The sequence below is a fragment of the Manis javanica genome, chromosome 2 (genome assembly GCF_040802235.1).
Source record: "Manis javanica isolate MJ-LG chromosome 2, MJ_LKY, whole genome shotgun sequence".
Lineage (NCBI taxonomy): Eukaryota > Metazoa > Chordata > Mammalia > Pholidota > Manidae > Manis > Manis javanica.
This window is the reverse complement of record NC_133157.1, coordinates 199,585,937-199,610,277: the sequence shown is the minus strand read 5'-3', so window position 1 is coordinate 199,610,277 and position 24,341 is coordinate 199,585,937. Positions and strand designations below refer to the sequence as shown.

Sequence of the window (24,341 nt, the reverse complement as noted above, 5' to 3'; positions counted from 1 at the left end):
CCATTGTCACGGGCATAACTCAGGTTCCATGGGGGTCAGATCTTCCCGCAGTTTAACCCACAACCATTTCAATTAGTTTAGGTTTCTTCTTTCTGTAGCCAAACTCTTGTCTCTACATAGAGACAAGTTTAAAGGTACCTAGGAAAGGAGGCCTTACAGAAATATTGTCAGTCCTTTACTTTTAAACTCAACAATTTATTCATCCCATTCTTTTAAAGAGTGTAGACTTGTCTTTTGCATGCAATTCTGAAATAATGGCTGATTATCAATGCAGATTACTTGGTCAAAAAGAAACGGCAAAAAAAAAATGTTCAAAAAGTATAGATGAGAGTGGATAAAACATGTCTGGTTTTCAGCTTTCTAACTTGGACTTGCTGATCTCTCCTGCTTCATGTCCTTCAAGTCACCCCTTTACTTAGTACCCTCCCACCACAAGGCCTTCCTCATTTCCTCAAATGCACCAAGTCCTTTCTTCATGGTGTCTGCTCATGCTCTGGCTTCTTCTAGAATATGCTTTCTCCTACAATTTATTTGTCTTATCAACAACATTTTTGTTCTGGTCTCAACTTGGATGCTGTTTCTCCAGAGAGGCTCTGTGTTGACATCTCCTGATCGAAATCAGCCTCTCTTCTTTCATTTCACTTCCTGCTATTTGTAGTACATTCTTGGTGTTGTTTATTGGTGGAATATCTGTCTCCCCAACAAAAGTGAAGTAACTCCAAGTACAAAGGCCATATTGACCTGATTCACCGATACTCAGCCCATAGTCGGCATCGAAAATATTTCTGAGTGAATGAATGAATGGCTTTGGTTAAGTTTCTTAACCTCTATGAGTCCCTGTCCTTCTCTATACAATGATGGTATTAATTTCAACTTCCCAAATCTGTCAATAGAAAGAAACGAGGTATCGTATTTAAATAGTGAGTACAATACCTGGACACTAGTTGGCACTACATAAATATTATTCAAGACCTAGAAGTTCTTAATTCTTTGACTAACTTATTTCCAGTGTGATCTGGGCTAAGACCTCTGATGCTCTGTGCCTCCTTGTTGTCTTTTATCTTAGGTCACACCATATGAAAACACTCAAAAAACAGCAATTTCACAATTTTTTGATTTGTACATGGCTTTTATTCAGAGAAGTAAAATATCATTCAGTAGTTCTAGACATACTAAAACATAATTTACAAGCCAGATAGAAAGAGGGCATTTCTACCCCATTTAGTGAAAAGTAATGTTGACAGAGAGCCCAATGATATTACCCCAAATGATATTACAACTTGGTGGGAAAGTCAAGTTCTAAGATGTTTGGCCTCCAGATTCTTTTTTAACCTCACTTGGTTCTTCTTATTTTTGCTTCTCATGTTTTGGAAGGATTTTGTGACTCCTTGCCTTGGCACTGATTCTTAATAAAACTTTCCTGAGTTCAACTTTACCCTCTCATCCTCAGGATGTGTTATTGAAGGGAGATAAATTTTTTATTGCCTGTGGTTCCAAACAGCTGTTAACTCTGCTCAGTCAGGGCACATATTCCTATAATTGAACACAGCTACTGATGAGTTGATAATCCAATTGACTGATGAATCTAAATGCATCTTCCTTCATGGTGGATGGAGCTAAATAAAGAAGGATAATGTGTGCATTGTACTATGTCATCTATTTCTCAAAATTCTGTCTTTGGTTCCTTATTTCTTACATTCCAGAAACTGCAGAGCAGCATGCAGTGTGGCCTGTCAGACTCAGTCTGACGGTGCGCTGAACTAGTCCCGGGGGTCTTCACATAAAAGGCAGTCTGGGTCCTGGTCAGCTGGAGATTCCATTTGAATGGTGAGTGAGTGCACAGGAAAGCGACTGCTGAGGACTTTAGCAATCTCTTTCTGGACAGCTTGGCTGTCCCGGCCTGCTGCTGTTGATAAAGAACCATAGTGAGATTGGCACTGATGGCACATATACGGGCAACTGCTAAATCTCCAGCGTCAAGCACTCTGCCTTTGAGCTGGTCAGGTGGGGTGCAGGCAGAGCACTCAGAAGGAGCCCCTTTGACTCTGACAATCAGCTACGTTCACACAGAAAAGGCAGGAAAATCTCTAATGCTGCAAAGTACCCTCTCACTGTGTGAACTCTTCCTGCTCACGGTTCTCTCTGGGGCCTGGCACTCCTAGGAGCTGACTATGAAAGAGAAAGATAAGGCCTAGAAAAACCCAGGACAGAACTATTATTTCTTAAACAGTGCTGCTCACCAGTCCCCAGGGATCTCCGGGTTGCAGCCTTTGAATCTAATCAGAACTTATATCAAAGCTACTGACAGGAACCAGGAGGCATTTAGAGCTCCCCACAAACCATTCTTGGAGCAGCAACCCTCACTGGCATCTTTCCTCTTGTCCCAAAAGGTATCAGGAGGCTGTAAAGTTCTTCCGTGGTAACCTGATTGTTGAGTAGATTCTTTCATGTGCAGTGAAATATTGGTGTGGTGGATATTTTAAATTCCCTGTAGTTGGATCTGAGCCTCTCAGTGAAGATGAGGATGTCTGAGAGAGCACAGTCCTCGGACGCCTCTCCAGGTTCCTCAATTGACTTCTTGAGTTACAGTTTAGTAACCTAGCATATTATCCTTGGCCTGAGCTGTCTCCGGAGGCAGGGAAAGACCCACCACCACCACCACTGCCTATTTTTCCAGCCCTAGAACATATCATGAACAAAATCACCTTCTACTTGAGGAGGTAGTTTAGAATAAACCCTACATCCTATCAGTTATCTCACATGGTTACAGAACTTCTAACCATTCAGTAGCCCACCACTGTTTTCTTCGGGTGTATCTTTTAGTTTGTTAGAACTTTAAGGATGGGACCTGTGTCTCCTTCACTATCTTCAGTGATAGGCAAAACATCTTATATCCAGGAGATACTCAATGAAGAATTATTTTTGAATTCATCCCATCCCAATTATTTTACTGGTCGGGCACCAAGACAAATAGTACTCTGAAGCATAATTTTCAGTCTAAGGCCTTGAAGTCTGCATGGCCTTTTAGCCATTTGTTCTACCTTCCACCCCATGCAAGTCAGCCTCCAGGGGTGTCATCAGTATCATTGTTGCTATGACAACATCCACAAGGGGGTGGTTTTCAAAGGCCTTTGGTAACAAAATAATTCATGATTGTTTGACAGGGAACAGACACTAAGGGCAGCTCTACAAAAAGGTGGGAAATTACTGGCTTTATGGGACAAGGACAGAATTTTGTCAGGGTGTTTTCAGAGCTCACTGACCTGCAGCAACATGAACCGAGAGAACCACCTGGTTCATTGTCAGAGACCAGATCTGCAAGCTGTGCACAGACACCACACCATCCACCGCTAAGATGAGGTCTTTTACATTGCTGTAATTCAGGTTCTTTGGCACACCTGATAAAAGGGAAGAGGGGAAGGCTGCTGATATTCAACTAAATACAGATTGGAGACATGGCCAAACGGGGCTGCAAAGTTCTCACCAAAATATTAACTTACTCTCCCCAATTCTGGCTTCTTGTCTCAAATGTTTACAGATGAGATTTGCCTATTTCAAAGGCTTTGCCACCAATCAAAGAATATTTGCAGAACTTACTATGCAATAACCAACAACATGAATCATTCCTTGTTTTCAGGGTGTATTACTAAACCAATTGTGCTTTTCCCAATTATCTTTACAAAGACGTTGGAAAGCATAAGGAGATAACATGGGATTTGGTATCAATCCCAGGTTAGCATTCTGACTACAACTGTTAGGAATTTACCCAAATCTTGGAATTTCTCTGATCCTCAACACATTTCTAGTAAAACAGGGTAATAAGAGCAATATATAGTTCATGGAGTTCTTTGAGGAGCAAATCAGAAAACATCTGCTCTTTGTAAACTGTAATGCTTTACAAATGCTATTTATCCCAAAAGTCACTTAGTGAACTTAACGTTATAATACCATCACATTATTTGGTCTATAAAATTTCTGTTATTTTAGGCACATTGTCAGGGTTTAATGCCCAGGTCACAAAACGTAACAGTTTGACTGTCACCCTCGTTTCTAAAGAAATGGTGTGAGGCACCCAGGAGGGTGGGGAGCCCGGCCACTCATCAGCTGTTCTTTCAGGCTGAAGGAACCAGGATGTCTCTAGTCTAGAGAAGGGAAGGTGAAGGGAAATAGGATCACTTTTCTCAAACATTGCAAGGATCAAAATTTAGAAGATGAGAGGATATGAAAGTGTGAGGTACTTGCTTTGGCTAGCTACAGAGAGAAATACCGAGCCAGTGGTTATTTAGAATCGTTAAAGGCATCAGTTTGATATAAGAACTTTTAAAAAAAATCAACTCAACCAGCACAACGTTTAACGTAATGGGTAAATCCTTATCAACTAAAGATAATCTAAAGAGGCTGGTTTAGAAGAAAATTCTAAGGATGACCACTTTTTAGCCTCATGTATATACAACACGGTCATATATTTACAACTCACCTGTTGAGTTTATTAAAAATAAATACACCTCAGCTCAATTCCAGTCCTCTGAAAGAACCTGTCTGTGGGTGAGGATGTGAAATCTCTATGCTTCCAGAGTGGCTCTCAATCTTGGATGCACTTAGTATCATTAGAGGAGATTTTAGAAATCCTGCTGACCAGGTTATACCCAAGACCAATTAAATCAGACCCTTTGAGGATAACCCAGCATCAGTATTTTCACGGCTTAGTTGGTGATTCTAACAACAGCAGTCAAAGTTGAGAACCACCACACTGACATTTATAAGGCACTGGGCAGCTCTACCTGGCAGTGGTTCTCAAGCTTGGCTGCATGTAAAAAAAACATCAAAGCCAGCCTCACCTCTAGTCATTTAAATCAGAATCTCAGTGTGGGGCCTAGAGTAAGTAGTTTTAAAAAGTTTCCCAGATGATGGTAATGAGAAGGTAGTTGGGAACCACTAATTTAAAGGAACAGGGAATCCTTAACCCTCCTCTTACAGGATTAAAGAACTTGCTCATGGGGGTTTCCTCCTTGGGGCTCATTTAAAACTCTACAATTGTATTTAGTTTAATCCCACTTCATATTTTTCAGGGAGGTAACAATTAGCCGGCCAAAATGTTCTTTCACTCTATGAGTTGCACAAAGTTCAAGGTGATAGAAACAAATTAAAGGAGTTCTTGTCTCAGATTAGCCACAGAATGTGTATGGAGTCAAGCATGAAATTGTTATGTTGTAACAATAATAAAAACACACCTTTATGAGAAACTTCTACCTGTCAAGGTTTGTGCTAAGTACTTTATTTACAGTTATTTAATAGCTATAAGAACTTTAAGAGCTCGTTAGTAATATTAACAATTCATATTTAACTGGGGAAGAGGAAATGGGAAGTCAGAGAGGTTAAGAGGCACTGCCAAGACCATAGGGAAGTGGAATGTCAGATTCTAAAGGCTGTGCTCTGAGTGCAATGTTATGCAAATTCTAGACCCCTGGTATTTGGACCTAAATTGACTGTTGAGCCTAATGTTTCATCTCTGGGTAGTTGCATTTGACCCTTTGAAGACCTGCTGTCATTCATCCAGGAACCTTGAGATGAGTTACAATCTCACTACCCTTTTTATTTCTTGCCTTACTTATCTCTAGCAGCATCAACATCTTTTCAGAAATTCAATTCTCAGGCCCCACCCCAGACCTACTGTCTCAGGAACTGTGGGGGTGGCCCCAGTAGGTCTCAACAGACCCTACAAGTGATTCTGAAGCCACTAAAGTATGAAAACTGCTGGTTTTATCTAACAAAGGTTTTAGGCAAGTCCTTTGCAGTAGCTATAATGCTTCCTGAGGGATAATTTATACAGTCTTTCTTAGGTCTTCTCCACATAGCTCTGGATAAATTCATATTTTTGCAATGTCTCCTTCAACTTCTCTGTGTAATGTTTGTATATGCTGTTTTTATACTATATATACCATATCATTTAACAGTTGCTGAAGGAAAGACAGAAGCCAATTCTTTGTATTTGTTCTGTATGAATGAAAATCATAATATTTATTTACACAGAAATTCTTTAAGTTTACGTTTTCCCTCTAATGCACATTAACAGTGAGCATGCCTTTTGCACTTATAGGAAAGAAAAAACACTGATCCTGGGAGTAACAATAAAATCACTCCTACCTTCCATGAGTAAGATGATGAAGTCCTTTAAGATAGTGATGGTGCTGGCCAAGACCAGGACAGAAAAGACACACGTACAGATTGGGTCGGCCATTTTATAGTCTGGCTAGAAAATACAGGCACTTTGGTTAAGTGAATTCAGTCCTCCCATGCAGAAAGTCTGATCAATCTGATAAGTGAACCCCCCTGCCTCCTTCCCTCCCTGTCACCTCACCCATCACTTGACATCCAGCTCAGAGGCAGGACTTCCTGGAGACTCAATCCTTCTTTTCAGCTTTCAACTATCTGTGCCTGAAAAAAGAAGGTCTACAGGACATGCTCTCCCGATCATTGAAGAAGTAAAGGGAAAGACATCCTTGAGTGTGTCTCCAAAGGCCTGATTTAACTTCTCTCAAATTGATAGAAATACAGAGTATGTGATGAAACTATGCACAGATTTGCACAATATCCAGTGACTTTTCAGCCTTCATTATGAGGAGAAGAAAGGGTTTCCTCTGCTCAGTATTATTATCTGCATATGACTAAGTACAGCTGAAGCTTGGTCTTGGCAGACTCGGTTAGTTTATTTCTATGACACGTACTCTGGGCAGGCATCTTTGATACAGTCCTAAGGGTCAGAACAGAATCTTCTTCGTTGCTCTCTTTCACCACTGGAGCCTTTAGCCTCAGGGTGAAAGAGCCGCCATTATACCTGTGATGAAGTTTTGTGCCACAGAAAAGTCCATGCCTCGTTACCTCTAAGAAATTCAGCATCAACCTAGCCTTGTAAGAGTACTCTCAAACTCCACTAACCTATACAATTTTGAATTATTTTCCTTAAATTAAAGCTTTCCGTGAGCATTTGCTCAACTGAATTCGTATATGTCTTTGTAATTTTTATTTGCATGTTTTCATTTTTTAGTGAAAATTAATGGGGTCCCATTAACTGGACAATCACAATACAAACAGAGCTAAATGCTCTTCTCCATTATCCCCTTCCTCCACCCTACGCCATCTCTGTTGATTGATGGCATTACCAGAGATCTGCAGCCAATATTTGCCTAGTGTCAGAGGCTCATCCAGGATCCATTTCAGCTTTCCATTAACACCCTGACCTGGGGAGAAGTTACCTCCCCCCCATTGTGGGTGCTATTGGTGGAATAGTCAATCCGGTGCTCTACCCTCCTCAGCCAAGCTAGGTTGTTTGGAATTTCTTTCCCAAAAGTATGAATCTTCAGCAAAGCAACAAGAAATGGGAAAGAAATTGGTTGAGTCACAGTCATTTATATGTGGTGCCCAGGAGAGAAGTTAAATGGTTTCTGAAATCCGGATACTCATAGTGCTCTTATTTCTACCTTGATTTCTGTCCAGGAGTATGTCCAATAATTTTCAGCTAATAAATATATTTTTGCTTAAGTGAGCTAAGGATCTTTTCTTTTTCTTACAACCCAAGAACCCTAATGTATTCATGGTTCCATGCTGTCTATCTTAACCCACAAAGGAATGACAAAAGGAATTCCTTTCTTGAAAGATTGGTAGCCCTACAGTTAGAGACATGGATCTTAGGAATTTGAATGTCTAAGGTTTCAGGCTTTGAATGTTTGTTTAAACTTTTCAGAGTAGTTTGAGTTTGTATGTAGGCAAACATAGGCTGTTTACTCTCATTTAAGTTAATATTGAAGGGTCAGCTTCTGTACTACCTAATCTCTAAAATTACTACAACAGTGAGTAAATTCAAACATACTCACCTTAAAGTAGATGATAAGTGCACTGGTTAACACACTGATGCTCTGGAATAGATCTCCAAGGGCATGCACAAAAGCTGCTCTGACACTGGCATTAGCCTGTACCTCCTTAGGATTGTGGCCAGGACATCTCTGGTGCAAAATTACACTTAGACTGAAAGAGAGAACAGTATCCTCAGCACATGTGAAATTAACCCTTAAAAATCTATGCAGCATAACGGAGGAGTTGACAATTGCATATATTATCCAAAATGTCAGATAGTTTAAATATTATGCTCTAAAATGTACTATTTTGGACTCATTTTGAACACAAGTATATCAGAGTTTTAAGTTTTTCACATCAGGACAGACCATGAAGATCTGCCTCAGTTGTTCTTCCGTCTGCCTAACGCTACTCTGTTTCACATTAAAACTGGAAAGCATCACTTCTTAGAAGAAAGCCTAGAATTTGACAATGAGGAGGGGAAATACCATTAACTGATGGAGTACTGAATGTCAGGCACAGAGCTAGGCTTAAAGCTGAGCTTGGGTCAGAGCTTAATTAAATGTACTGGTTTCAAATGCAAAAAGCAGCAAAAATGGATAAACAAATTAAGTAGTGAATTCCATCAAGATTGGATTTTTAAATCTTTTATTACTTAAATTTTGTTCATTTCTATGAGAATTTGAAATTTGAAAATTTTCCTAATGTCAATGATAAGAGTATTATGCTTATGAATATGTAGCTATTACCAAGAGACATATATCAATGTATTATAAATGTACTTTTGTATATGTGTTTATATATATTACTTTTATATGTCACAATATATATACATATGTATTTACTTTATATATATTACAAAGCTTAGTATCTCCTACCTAAGTCAAAGAGATAAGTAGTAGGCACCATAAATCATGTACTCGATGTTATTTACCTACAGCTTTAAGAGGTATTAGACCAAAGGTAAAATGAGAACCTTTTTACTGATGGCCAACAAGGAGTTTTTAGTCTAGAAGTCCTTTCTGTGCATTTTGGAACAAAAACTTTAGAAATTATTGTTTGGTACCATGTATCCCAGGTTATTTGCAGGTAAAGTGTCTGTTAAATCTCAGGCCATCACCACTAAGTGGAATGACTGCTCTCCCCCAAGATTTGAAAATTACATAATGTACAATTTTTAGATTGGCAGTGTGGGGGCAGAAATTCACCCTCAATTAGGAGCTACCATTTAAAGTTCCTAAAAAAGACTGATCCAGCTGGCAGTTAATAGACTTTCTTTCTAGGTCTGCCCTGGGTGCTCATCACATTCTCATTCATTTTTTAAAATCATTTTATTAAAAAAAAATTTTATTTATGGCCTCCTGTATGCCAGGCACTATTAAATGCTTGGGGTGTAATGGTGAGTGAAAACAGACATGGTCCCTCCCCAGTATAGCTCTAAGTGTGAAGGAGAGGGCATGGATTTAAGGACACACATACATGGAAAAGTCTAATTATACTAAGTCTACTAAGAACTGGTACTATGGATAGGACCACGGGGGAGTCTGATTTAGTTAGGGAGATAAAGCAATTGAGTTGGATTGAAAGGTTATATTAGAGTTAACTGGGCTAGGAGAGGAGGGAATGCTTCATGCAGAGAAAATTTACCATGCAATAGCCTTAAGGCTCTGTAAATAATCTTCATCCTCGAATCCCTTTGCAATTCTATTATAAGTTTCTGTCCTGATTCTGGGTCCCCAAGGAATAAATTTACTCCCAAATTATGGTTCTGGTATCTCTGTATTCATATACCACCACAGCTAGCAGCACTTGATGCCTGTAATCCCAGTTCTGGAAGAAAACATTATAGTCACTCAGTATCTTCAACCATAAATAACTACCTACTTGCACAAGGAAGTCAACACTTTTCAATCCCCTTGACTTTCTAAATTTGAAAAGCACCTGCAATGTTAAGATCAAAGTTCAAAAGCAGTTGCACTAAAAAGAAAATTTGGACAGATTAAATTAGAAAGTCAGATTCATTCAATCATCGAGGACCCAGATTTATGTGGTAATTAGCTAGGCGTATCCCTCATCTTCACGTAGCATCGACACAACTTATATGACATAGGAGTCTTGGGAAATTATTAGTATTTTTCTTTTTCCCACTTCCTTATAGACATGCTGTTTTCCTCATGCAGTTATTGACTGCGGTCAGCAGGACATGTGCTCTGGCTTATTTGTCTTCTAGTGCTGATAGATTTTATGGATCACCCCACTCTTTTTCTCTCAGTGCCAATGTGAAACACATTTTCAAGTTAACTGGGTGGAAAAAGGGACCTAGTTGGTGACAGTAGATCAAATACTACTCTTCTAATTTTTTAGCTCAGAGACTTTGAGCAATAGTTCACAAACTAAGAGGTAAGGAACTGAGGCAGGCGCAAGGTAAGGGTATTGGAGTGACTTAAGGAGCTTTTTCGAAGTGTTTATGCTCAGATTTTCCTGCAATTCCAAAGTTCACTGTGTCCTCTTTCAAAAACACTGTTTAAAATTCCCTCCTGCTATCACTGTCTTCTTCACTTTCATGAATAGACCCGCAGCATAGCATGCTGCATCACAAGATAGACAGCTAGATGGTGCAAAGATAGGACATGTCGTTACCTATTGCTGCTGTCATAAATTACCACAAAACCTCTCTGGCTTAGAACAACATAAATGTTTTATCTTTTTGTTCTGCAAATCTGAACTCTAAAACAGGTGTGCAGGACTGCATTCCTTCTAGAGGTTCTAAGGGAGAGTTCATTTTCTTAACTTTTTTCCAGCTGCTGGAGCTCACTTGCATTCCCTGTCTCCATCTTCAAAGCCAGCCACACAGCACCTTCTCTCCTCTCCCAGTTCATGCCTCCCTCTTATCAGGACCTTTATGGTTGTATGGGGCCTATCTCGGTGATCCAGGATAATCTCCCCATCTCAAGATCCTTCCTTAACTGAATCACATTTGAAAAATTCCTTTTACAAGGTAGGTTAACATGTTCAGAAGTTCCAAGGATAGAATGTGGAATCTTTGAGAGGCCATTATTCTGTGTACCACAGGTGGCAGATATATGATAGATGATAGATAGACAGGTGATGCAGTTTTAAGTAGGGGTGCCCAGAATCAGACTATCAAATGGAAAGAAGCATTTTGACCAAAACTGATTAAAGCTCTGGCCTCAAAACCCCATTTTCATGAACAATCATGTAGTTTGTTTGGTGAAAGGCAGACCAATATGGCAGTGATCACAGGTCCTGTTAGAATGATTTAAGACTGTCTGAATAAGAGACTGGATCAATAGGTAAAAACCAAAGAGAGAGTTCAGCTAACACAGCATAAGAAAGAACTTTCATGGCATCAGGGCACAATGATGTAAAGATAAGAGACTGCTTTTGAAAGAAATAAATTCCATTATTAGTTTTTTTTATGTATATGAAACTAATGACAATTTTATGGGGATGGTACAGAAGAACATTCAAAAGCAGAAAGGAAGCTGAAGTAAATAAAATTTAAGATCCTTTCCAATCTAGCCCTCTAGGAACCGATGTGTTTACATAACAACAACAAAAAAGACTGAATAAGAGTCAATTATATCAATGTGGGACCACCAGTAAGTCAATTAATTACATCGACGTGGGACCGTCAATAAGTCAATTACTTCGATGTGGGACAGTCAATAGGCATTAATTCCTAGGAACTCAATTCTAGGTCTGGTGTATCTAGATTCAAATTCTGGCTCTGCACTTCCTGGTTGGCAATTTATTTAACCTTGTTGAGCTTCAGTTGCCTAATCAGTAAAGTAAGGCTGTTGTGAACATCGACCTGGGTAATGTAGACATGGAAAGCACTCAGAATGGTAGCTATTAGAAGCCAGTATTAAAATAGCCTTTGACTTAAACTAGTACAAGCAGCTTTAGCACTGTTTGAACACTGTCGGGTCACTACCATCCTCACAAGTGGAGGAATTAAACAAAAAGAAACAACAGTGCAAATCTATGTCCAGACAGGATTGAAGACAAGCTTCACGGGCAGTGTGCAGGGCGACTCACATGATGTTGGCTGCCACTGCACAGCCCGAGACGACGGTCATCACGGTTGCCTGGATCTGGTAATCAGGGTACAGCAGGCGCTCACACGCCAGGTACACCAGCACACCGGTCACCGCCCAGATGCACAGGATGGACAGCAGGGCCCCGAGGATCTCTAGGGATTCAAGCACACGGATACCCATGCACAAAAAAGTCATCAACCTCCCCAAGTGACTTAAGACATTAATGTTGCCTCCACAAAGGAAAAAGAGGCTTTCAACTGGTTCACAAAGCAGAAGTGTGGATGGATTTTAATGCTAAGCTGAGGCGCTTAAATGTTGCATTCATAAAACACCAGCGTCTGAGTTCATTATGCTCCATATTACTAAGTAATTTCCAGCGAATTTTTAAAGCAAATTAATTGCTGCCTGCCCATCACTGTTTTCCTGGGGGATTTTAATTTAAACAGGTGCTAAACTGATGGAAACTTATTAGGAGATGAAAAAATGAGACACAAAGAATAAAATGTGTTTAGAAACTGTTAATTTCTCCATAAAACATTTACAACTTGCCAGTATCAGTACCTTCTGTGGAAGAAAATAGTAAAAAGGGAAGGCTTCAGAGGGTCCTTGATGAAAACGAGTTTGATTTGCCAGCCCAACACATGAACACGGAGGCAAGCTCAGAAGTATAGCGGTAGTCTAATTGTATTTTAAGAACAAACATTAAGGAAAAGAAGTATCAGAATGGAGACATTTACATTAATATTTAAAGATAAGGTAGTGTTCAATCTGCCAGCTGAGCAAAAGTACCTTGCTCACTTAGGAATTCCTTAACACCTCACCCTGATCTTTTAACTCAACCTCGTGGATAGGTTCTAAACGCCTACATGGGTCTGGCAATGTCCTGAGAATCAGTAGTGAAGCACATGGTGTAATTGTGCTCTAACCCCCTTTTAAAGCAGAACAATGTAATGTACTGTTCCCCAGGGCCGGGCTACTGCTTCTCAGACTCGTCATTTATATACAACCTTCAGGATTTTTGCCGTCTGTCTTATCAGCCACTTAGTATTTTTTTAAATATATTTACCTTTTATAGATTCTTCCTAAACACAGTTATCCATGAAATGGCATGTTTGATACGCTCGTTGATATTAATCTATGTTTCTATAGTAGTGCTGCCTAAGATGGGAACCCCATGGGGCTGTTTAAATTTAGAAGTAAAATTAAAAATCCAGTTCTTCACTAGCACTAGCCACATTTACAGTGCTCCATAACCACTGTACTTGGTATTATAGAACATTGATGTTGAAGCAGAGAGTTCTGCTGAACAGGACTGCCTGGTCTTCTAGCTTGTCCATGCTCAGGGATTTCCATGGCCAGGATAAGAAAGTACAGCAGTATTTTAAATCCTGAGTCCTCCCTATGTTTACAGAACAGCTTTGACCAATGGTATCAAAAAGGGTTAAATATATGTAAAAATGTTGGGTGCTCGGCCAAAGATACATGTTTTCCAAGCATAGCTCTGTTCAGGGACTGAAAAGCATCTTCAGATCACATTGCCACAAACTCTCTTTATTGATGTTCATTGCCCCTGCTCTCTTCCTCTGAATGTTAAAGGAAAGGCAATTCAAAACACCTGTGATGATAAATCGGTATGAAATTAGAACTTCCTATCATTCTAAGCTTGAAAAACTGCAGTCCACAATTGTCAGTCCACAAGCTGTGGTCTGTGTCCAGTGGCACCTTTTAGTGAAGGCTGGGGGTGTTAGCTTGTCAGTGACCTTTGCTCTGCCTCCAGTTCTCCTTCATGTTCTATTTCCAACTTTGCCAGAGGTTTTTCAGTCTCTACATCTCTTGGGCTCTCTGTTCCTTACTTGGCAAAATGGTAGAAACTTACCCCATCCTCTCTCCCAGATGTAGAAGAATGTAATACTATCAGAGCTGCAACCACACACTGAGACTCTGGGCCAGAGTGTTTGCTGATGAGGCATATGTATTCCTGTTGTCCCATTAGAGGAGAGATAGCACAATTAATCTGCGTTTTAGCTGAATTAACATTGAGAACGCACATTCCCACATCCACATTTTGTCCTGTGCACCAGAGATGTGCCTCTAAGGGATTCCGAATGGGGCTTTGCTTTGCCTCTTCCGTTTTTAGCCTTGGTTTGACTCTACAGCCCTGCTCTGCCATGAACGCTCGTTTGATGAACTGTACCTGCTCGGTGCCATCCAAACGTCAGCCGCTTGGTGGGGGGCTTTGATGACAGCCACAGGGAGAAGAGACTGAGCAGGAAACTGGTCAGGTCAATTAAGAGGTGGGCAGCATCTGTGACGACAGCAAGACTCCCAGCAATGTGCCCACCTAGGGGATGCAGAGTGTTACATGCGGTTAGAGCCCCAGAGTGCAACTGGATTCAAGTGCATGCTATCCAGAGTTGGTAAAAATGCCACAGATTCACAAAACTTTGGATGAGAAAGGGTGTTAACATTGATCTCATCCACCTCTTCTTCCCAAGTTGACAAGAAACTGACACCTAGAGAGCAGGTAAGATTTGAACACGTAGAAATGAATTTCAAGGGAGAAGTCATTCCTGGGAGACCAAAGATACCGAGATTGCAAATAGCAAGAGACCATCCCAGTTAGGCTGAGATGTAAGGATTTGAAAAGAAAGATGAAACTGGAGAGGCATAGGCCAGACGTGAAAGGTCTTGCACCTCAGGCTGAGGACCCAGACTTCTGTCTGTAAACCAGGAGTCACACTCTGGCCGGCAGATGTCTTTGTATTTGACTTGTAATTTTACCATAGTCTTTACCACTTCTTTCTGCTCTGCTAATTTATGTTATCCACCTGAGTTGAAGATCCCTCTTATGAATAGTGGGGAGCAGTAAGGAGAAAGGGCAGCAGTTCAAGCAGGTCTGAAGTATAACAATGCAATAAAGCATAGGGTGTGAACCCCAGCTTGCGAATCCTGCCCTGCTTTCCTATTTGGTGGCCTCCCTCTACTTCCCCTCTGAGAAAAGACCTCTAGCCTCCAAAATAGAAGTCAAAGGAAAACCTTGTCTTTTCCTTCCCAAGGAAAGCGTTGTTTCAGAGCAATAACCTTTTTTGTTCTTACTGCATCTTCCCAGCAAAGAGCCTCTGCTGACTGATTAGTCCTTCCCACTGCTGTTTATTGCCTCATGTACTACGGAGCAACAGGAACTGTCAGTCGTCAGCCCTTTCATCGTCAGACTCACCTTGGCTCAACTAATGTTTTAAAAAAATTACAGAGATGGCTCATAATTGCAATAATCCCCCACAGACTGCTGGCTCTAGCTGTAGTTAATAACTGCTTTGTCAAAGTTTAATGGTCTGAAGCAAAGTAGTCTTCAGGCTTGTTACTGAGCTGTCAGTGCAAAAATTAGAATGATTCATTAGCCAAAAAGCAACATTTTGCTAACAAATCAGCTGTCCTTCCAATTATCCTCTAATGTTGTTCTGTCTGCCAAACTTGGGCCTGAAAATAAAGCTGTATTAATAACGCATAATTTCTTGCCCAGAGAATGACTACACGTAGATAAACAGCATGCCACAATCTCAGCAATGAATGATGGTTGTGATTCTGTGTGCTGGGCTAAAACCATAGCCTAAGTCAAGGAAGTGAAGTTTATAGGGGTTTTTCACCAGGCTTAGTTCAGTCAGGAGGCAACCAAGAAAGAAAAAAGACTTGCTTTGAAGAAAGCATGTTTATGTGGAGGCCCAGCAACCAAAAACCATTTTGCAGAGCTACTTAAAAGAACAATCCAGAAAACTGTGGGCAATCATGCTGAATTCTATGGCACAAACTGTTTGCAAGAGGTAGTTTGTGGCTGAACTTACATTTGCTTCTGAAAGCACGGGGTATTATTGACAATTAATTCAATCATCCAGCCAGTATTTATTGACCCCTCACTGTGCATGATACAGGGCTGGGGTATTCAAAGATGAACAAACCACAGCCCTCTTTCCAGGGATCTCATCCTCTAACATTTGCTGACATAAGACATGTGTAATGGGCTAGGGGCTCAGAAATCCACTCACTCTGGGAGCAATGAGGAACTTTTCACAGGAGAGAGGGGTAAGAATCAGATAGAAAGTAAAGATTTTGGGAAAGAGCCAAGAGACAACAAAACTAGGGGAAAAATGAAAGAACAGAGCACCTTTGTGGAAAAATGAGAGATGTGGTGAGTTAGAGGAATGATGGGGAAGGAGACTGCAAGGGTGGGTCGGGATCCCATGTGGGGAGTTTGAGGTCACGCTATAGAATTTGAAGGTTATCCTTCAGGACAAGGGTTTCTACTTAGGATTTTGACACGTTGTGACATGTTCAGATCTGTATTTAAGAGAGAGATCTTTGGCAGCAGTGTGGAGGCTGACTCGGAGAAGAAGAAACTGGAAGTTAAGACACAATAGTAGTAAGAGTCCAAGGGAATTATAAGAAAGGCATGAAGTAAGGCAGTGGGACTCCTATTTCCAGATTACTTGGGAAGATATAGAAAGCAGTGCACTTATAACCAGCTAGGAGAGGCTTAAGGAAGAAGTTCTGGAAATGGGCGCTCTTCTTAGGGCTTGTTGGGGGAAGATAGGAAGGATGCGGGAGAGCCATTGGTCTCCCATTCACCTCAGATTTAAAGAGTTGGTGTTAAGCCCACATGACGCTTTCTGTGGCGAACAGAGACATACTGACGGGATGGAAAGAAGTAATCGTTCATCTGACAGTGTTAGCCTTTTGTCCCATTACTGTATGCTATTAATTCATATTTTAAAAATTCCTTAATTGTCTTATGAATAGCATTATACTGTATAATGACCTCAAAAACTCATGGAGTTAATATTTAACAAGTATTTAAAACACACCACAGTTTCCATAGGTGTGTTTTGTCATTTCTTAAATTTTTAAGAACCTCAAAACATGTACGTGACCTAAGTTGCTGAGACACCCTAGGGCTAGTACAAATAAATTCCCTTATGGATAAAGCTTGTGGTTATCACAGCACCCAGCTGGAGCTTTCTCTTACTAAGAAGGAGTTTGTTTACTCTGAGATGCACAGCCACCTTCCCCAGCAGGCTCCGGGCTCTGGATTCCCGTCTAGGACCTAGTGCCCCTCCTCTTTGCTTGCCTCTGACTAGGCCTGCTTCAGGATGCCTTTCTCTGGCATTCTCAATTTCTTCTAGTAATGGCCATACTTGAACTTATTTTTGTGAGTTCAGTGTCTGTACATCTGTCTCTTCAAATAGGGACACAGATTGACATCTGCAATGTAACTCCTTTTTATGGCCTTTCTATAGTTAGGAAGTTTCACAAGCAATCAGAAAGAGGCCCAATTCAACAGGCCCCCAGGCCCATTAACAGTGGGCATAGAAACTTACAGCCTCCTCTGATTCCTTCCTCCAATCTGCTCTGCACCCATCTGCTCTGTGGCCAGTTCTCTCTCAGAGCACAACTTCATGACCTGGGTCTCCACTCTTCTAAATGTCATTTGCTCCCCAAGGCCTACAGGATGAATCCAAATTCCCAGCCAGGCCTCACAGTCCTTCTTGAACCCCCAACTACCATTCTAGTTTTATTCTCCACTATCTTTTACCCTACACCACTGCCTTAGGTAGGATCTTTCAGTTATAAGTCATAAATGCCTGACTCAAACTAGCTCAACCAACAACAGCAGAATGATAATTTATTGGCAGAAATAGCTGAGAACAAACTTGGGTGTGATTGGATCAGGTGCAGCCTAATTCTAAAGTTCAAAAAATGTTAGGGCTCTGCTCTGTCTCCATCTGTTGCTATTTATTGTCTTACTGAAGACAGACTTCTTCTGCACTGGCAAGAAAGCTGGGCCTCAGGAAGCTCCAGGTTTATATCATTATAGCATAGTATTTATAAAGGTAAGAGAGAGAGCAGGTTTTTCCCCCCCAGACTCCTTATGTAAAGACCCAGTGTTTGAAGAATCCAGCTTGGCATCTCACACCTAGCCTCACCTGTGAGCATGAAGGTACTTGGGCCAAGAGGACCAGAACATCAGTCAGCCCAGTGAGAATGAGGAAACTTGCGGAGCAGCAATACCAGTCCACTGCGAACAGTGGCACCTAAATGCATAGCCATGAGTCACTTGAATTGCTTTCTATGAATACATATTTCTTGTCCTGTTACATACCTACCCATTCAACTTCTTTCTAGGTAAGGCTGATATTTACTGCCACCTGGACCACAACATTAATCAGATGCCTCCTCCACCTGAAAGGCCCTTCTCATTTCCCTCTTAGGCACCTTTCAATTCCTGCCCAATCCTTCAAGGCCTTGCTCAAATCCCATATCCTGCATGAGGACCTCCCAGATTGCCAAAAGTGATCTGAGAATGATTGCTTTCTCTGACATGGCCAAGAATGTCTGGCGGGAAGAGGTGAGGTATGTGTTGGGGTCTTGAATGTGGACAGGGCTCTGATGAATGTGGTGGATGTGGAGAGGGTTTTTCCATTCAAATAAAAAGGCATAAGCAAAAGCTGCAGAAACTTTAAGATACAATGATTGTTGGAGTGTAACAGCAAAGCAAAACTGAGCAATAAAACAGCATTAGACTCACAGATCCCAAGAAGGGACCGGCGGTTACCAAAGGGGAGGGTTGGGGGGCGGGTGGGGAGGAAGGGAGAAGGGGATTGGGGCGTATTATGATTAGTACACATGGTGTCAGGGGGATCATGAGGAAGAAACTGTAGCCCAGATGAGACAAATAGTGACTGTGGAATCATACTACACTGATGGACAGTGACTGCACTGGGGTATGGGGGGGACTCGATATTATGGTGAATGTAGTAACCACATTGTTTTTCATGTGAAACCTTCATAAGAGTGTACATCAATGATACCTTCATAAAAATATATAAGATAAATTTGTAAAAAGAAGATACAATGATTGTTGTGTATAGAATAAATTAATAGCTAAAACAGAAGAGTCATGTAGGGAAGTACTAAAAGAAAAAGACTGCTATCAGTTTGACAACCAGATGGTGGAATTACTTGAAAGCCAAGGTAAGAACTTTTCATAGTGTCCAGGATGTCCGAGCTTTGCAATACATGGATCTCTTTTCACTTGGGGCAGCTGAGGGTGGCCTGGCACAGAGAGAGCCTCCGAACTGCCTCTTCCTGCTGCAAGTACCGTTGTAGTTCAGACCGTGCTCGGTAGTTTTCCTATTCTTGCCATGATAGAGGAAAGACGTAAAGCAGTGAACTAGGCAAAGGAAAGCCACTGAAGAATTTTGAAGACAGAATTAACATGATGAAAGCAAGGTCTTAGGAAAATCAGCTCAAAATCAATACAACTCAAATTCCAAATGATCGTCAGTATCCATTTAATTCCTTTACTGACATCACTGTCTTCTGACTCTAAAGTCAGATTGGAACTCATAGACTAATTAATTAAGAATGAGAGGAGGAGGTTCACTCCAAGTGAATAGCTTCCCATTTCCCCCCTAAAAATATGTTATTTTAAAAGCAATATGATGGCATAAGGAAAGGTATAAGTAAAAAAGTGAGTTTTGTGATTGGGAGACCATGGTGTTTCAGACTATTTGTTAGACGTCAGTTGGAGTGATGTCCATGGATGCAGGCAGAACCATAGGAGGAAAGAGCCCAGTTCATGCATCGTCCTGCACTGTGTTTGTATGGACTGTGCCGGTACTTTGTCTAGAAGGCTATGAATTTCCAGAACATCACCTTTTCAAATCACATTTCAAAGGGATTCTATTTTCTAGATTTCCCATATTGTTATCTCTTACATAAGCAAAGACTATTGTCCATGATCTTATGAATTTCAATAGTAAAAAAGAATACCCTTCTGGCATAGCTGTCAGTGGATTTTTAAAGGGAGTTTTCCAGATGGGAACTGCTAAAAGTAAGTTATTTGCTATTAAGCTGTTATTATTCATCAAGCTAGTAAGTTGGTTCCCTCAAAAGACTTACTCTATCTCTAGAAATTGTTTGGTATCAATAATTTTTGTAAACTTTGACTGGAAAATTATTTACCAAAGCTGGATTTCTGTTGGAAAAGATGGGTCTAAGTTATCTTCCAGTGTAAAAAATAAAAATCTTAGTACACTCTATTTTCCTTTAGTTAGATTATTATCAATTTAGTCCTCCTGTTGAATAATAGAAAATGAAACCAAAATATTGGTAACAGAGTGTTACAGGTAGCAGTGGTAACAAAGTGGTAGTAGCTTAGGATACTATATGCCAGGTAATTTGTAGTGCTCTTTATTTATTTTTGGAAAAATAAATAAATATTAAAACATTGCATATCAAAACATCTAGATCAAGTTCATAATTGCACATAAATTTATTATTAATAGAAAAAAATGGTAACTCAAGATATTAAAATATGTAATAAGAATATAACCCTGAAGAAAGATGGAGGAACTAACAAAGATTTTTAAAGCCAAAACTGTAAATTAGAAAATTTCAACTATTAATATATTCAAGAAAAAATATATATATCAATAAAATAGTCATTACCAAGTTAGAGCAAGGAAGAGAAAGATATTATGAAGAATATTAAAATGATAAAGGAGCTAGAATAAATAAGAGTATCAATATAAGACAATCATATTCCACTGCATGATAATAAATATGAAAATTTCAGTGATATGACTGACTTTTGAAAAACATGAATAACCAAAATTTAGTCAAGAAGTAGAAATTTTGAGTATGTCAGTGAATGAGGAAGAAGCTAGAAGATATATCAAAGAATTATTTCCAAGAGTGTCTCCAAAGCCAGACAGTTTATTAGGAAGTTCTTTAAAAAGAAGAGATAATTATGATGTTACAGGAACTGTTTCACTTTTTTTATTAAAAAGTTATTATTAAAACTAAACTTTTCACTTTAATTTGCATGACTCCAAAAGCTTAAAAAAAGAACTCCAAACAGAGAACTATATTTAAATACCAATTATCAACAAAGGTATAAAGATCATAATGAAAATATGAGTGACTCAGATTGAGCAGTTGAGAGAATGGTCCACCAGCTCCAAATTGAGAGGCACTATGCCAACAGCCTAAGAACATGAGTTCTGGAATCCAGACCACCTGCCCACTTACAGATGTTATGCAAGTGGAGTCCCTTACCCACTGTATACAAATGCACATTAATAATAGGACCTATTTATCAGGAAGTTCAACAGGGTTAAGTAAGATATTGTGGTAGAAAGACTCATCACAGTTCCTGGCAAATAATAAGAACTAAATAAATATTAGTTGTCATAATGCCAGAAATGTGAAAATCATATTTTATTAGGATATCTCTGAATATAACACACATCATGTCAAAAGATATTTAACAGAATAAATTTAAAAGAAAAAAATTTTATAAAATTCACTCATTCTTGATTATTTGTTAGTTATTCTAAAAACTAGGACAAGGAGAACACTCATTAACATAACAAAAATACTTAAACTCTCAGGAAATATTTTAAATTATTTAAATAATTAGGTAGTTGATCATAATATTTCATTTAGCATAAGATGTTAAATTATATAAATAAATTAATTGATAAAACTAATAAATAAGATTATTTGGCATGGTAAAAATATGAAACATGCAGAAGAGCTATAATTGAAAATAAGGAGAAATATGTTTTTTGCACAAGGAAGATATATCTCCTGAGATGGGTGGGAAGGATGGATGAGGGAGAAGCAAGGAAAAGAGACTGAGACATAGAATGAAAATAATTCACATACACTATTGGGTACAAAATGAATATACACAGTGGAAACTTCCCAGAATACAGAAAGGAAATGTCTAGAAGAATGAAGACCTCACTCACCTCTGTAAGGAATAAACCAAACACATACAAATAACTCTAGTAAGAAATAGGCTGTCTCTGTATTAAAACAAACAAATAAACTAAAATACCAACACATTGGTGAGAGGCTGAGCATTTTTGGATAAATGAATAAATATACCATATTCCTCAGGGGGAAAACTGTGTATTTTAAAGAGATTTGTGTTTCCAAATTAATTTATAAAGCAATAAAATCATAATAGATTCTGGAGGTCACTAAACAAACTGATTTTCATGTTCAATTAGAATGATTAACAGAACTAAATACCCTTACCTTTTTTCTGTTCAACAAGGAATAAGAACAACAGATGTGGTAGCATATAAATCTACATTAATTAAATAGATTACTAGTGACAGAGACCAGCAACAGAGATCAATGAAACACCTTAGAACCAAATTCTATTTATAAATAGATGATAAATGATAAAAGAAAACATAAAAAATACATGGAATAATTAATTATTCCATAAGTGATACTGAAAACTTCATTAGCTCTTTAGAAAAACAGATTTAAATCTTTACAGTATATCTAATTTCACATTGATATAAAATTAGATGCAAAAAATTGAACAACAAATGATACTTATCTTCTCAGTAGATGGGAAAAGCTTACTGAACACTAAAATAGTGAAAAAATAGTAAAAGAAATCAGCTTAAAATGTAATGTTATATACAATTATATTCTACATATAATCTGAAAAAGTACTGAAACAAATGTAACAAAAGTTTACTATCCTCACTATATAAAGAACTCCCAGAGATCAATATAGAGAATTTACAAATTATCTAAAAAATAATTGAACAAGATATTCGAGGCAAGCAGGAAGTACATTAGAAGATAGAAATATGGATTACTAATAAACATGCAAAAAAATTCTAACAGTAACAATGAAAGAAATGAATATTAAAATAAAGCATATTCATCTACACATTACCAAAGAGTTTTAAAAGATTAAAATAGATTCTGGTAAGGATTTGGAGAAAGATTATTCTCATGTAGAACTGGCAGACATGAATTCTTTCAAGCTTTCTATAGAACAGTTTGGCAATATGCATCAAGAAGTAATAAAAAATATTCTTGTCCTTCAACCAATTATTTCCACTTTTAGGAATCCCTTTGAAGGGATTAACCAGAAAGACATTCAGAATTTTATTAATTAAAGGTGTTTTACTGCAGCTTTGTCAATAAGCAGGAAAAAAGCCCCTAAATTTCTAAGAAGAGAGAGAGAGTTATGTAAATCACAGTGGAGCATTTTATAGAATATTGTTCAGGCAGAAAAATGTTTTTGGAGAGTATTTGATGGCATGGTCAAAAGCATTCAGCATCCTCTCAGTTATTTATTTATTTTTTTAAAGTAGTCAGCTACGAATGGGAAATATATTGCACAAAAGTACTCCATATGTTATTGGAGGTTGTCTCTCAATGTGGGAAATGATCGTTTTTATTTTGTTTCCTTCTATTTCCAACTTACTACAATGAGCATATTGTTACTTTATACTTAAGAAAATATTAAATCTTTCTTTAAAAGAAGAGCTTGGGTAACCCTCCCATAATAATGCATGGTTTTGCTTGCATGCTTGTTTAATAAGAGAAATCTTCCCAAGAAATACTCACCCACAACCTCTGCGATCATGAAAACGAAGCATATTCCTGAAGCAGCACAGAGTTTCCACTTGGCGTAGACTTGCTCATTCGCCCTGTTCTCTGTGGCCTTGGAGTTGCTGTGGCAGTGAGAGATGGCTCCTGACTCCGGCTCCTCTGGCCTCTCTCCAGGACATGGATCTTTATTCAAGGATTTCTCCTGTAGTTCCACACTATGGATGAGTTTGACAGATGTAGAAAATGAGCATGCTTGCAAACACCTCACTGACAGCCCTACCCAGCTTTGGAACCACCAAAAGGACATTTGCTAACTAGCTAAAAAGTTAAACTTCATAGCTTCTTCTTTGAGAACTATCAAGTGTGAACATCAAGCAAGAATTATCCTTCTGAATTTTCAACTACTAGAAGTCTTGTTTTTATTTGGTCAAGCTCTTTTTCAGTCTATTCCACCAGTGATTAAGAGATATCAAAGGAACAGGAGAAAGAAAGCAGATACACTTTGATGCATTTCCTTCCCAATGACTTCACTTTGAAAAAATTTTGGACACTGTGCTACAAGTTTAAAAAGGAGGATGGGGGCGATGTTAGATATGTGTGTCAGGCAGCCTGAGGATTCAGACATTCACTGTTACATGCAATAATTCCCCTTCTCCACAGCAACTCTGATAAAAATCATAGCATTCTTTCTTGGACTCACATGGACCCACCCTCAAAAACTTTAACACAGCTTTGCAAACTGATCTCTACCAATCTATCAAAGTTGTAATCAGAGTTAAATATACTTACGCTTCCTACACCAGGCAGTACATATATTTTCTGCTCAAATATAAAGCTTTATTTGGAGCTATTTATAGAATTATAGAATTTCACAGATGGAAAAATTGTAGACAACATTTAGTCCAACCACATAATTTCTTAGCTGAGGTAATGAAGCTTCCAAGAGGTTAAGTATTTGCATGTGGTCAAATAACCAGAAAACAGCAGAGCTAAGATTCC

General features: G+C 39.0%; 1 protein-coding gene across 1 annotated transcript in view; it reads right to left on the bottom strand.

The window, feature by feature from the left end:
- Positions 1 to 1,120: 1,120 nt before the first annotated feature.
- The window catches only part of SLC30A8 (solute carrier family 30 member 8), a 29,935-nt gene continuing 6,714 nt past the window's right edge, over positions 1,121 to 24,341 (bottom strand). The window contains exons 2-8 of the mRNA XM_017660154.3: positions 23,358 to 23,557; positions 14,110 to 14,256; positions 11,914 to 12,067; positions 7,872 to 8,022; positions 6,145 to 6,250; positions 3,264 to 3,398; positions 1,121 to 1,906 (exon numbers count right to left, since the gene is read on the bottom strand). Of these exons, the coding sequence (XP_017515643.1) occupies positions 1,761 to 1,906; positions 3,264 to 3,398; positions 6,145 to 6,250; positions 7,872 to 8,022; positions 11,914 to 12,067; positions 14,110 to 14,256; positions 23,358 to 23,557 (1,039 nt within the window). The 3' untranslated portion in view covers positions 1,121 to 1,760. The remainder of the gene's footprint in view (positions 1,907 to 3,263; positions 3,399 to 6,144; positions 6,251 to 7,871; positions 8,023 to 11,913; positions 12,068 to 14,109; positions 14,257 to 23,357; positions 23,558 to 24,341) is intronic.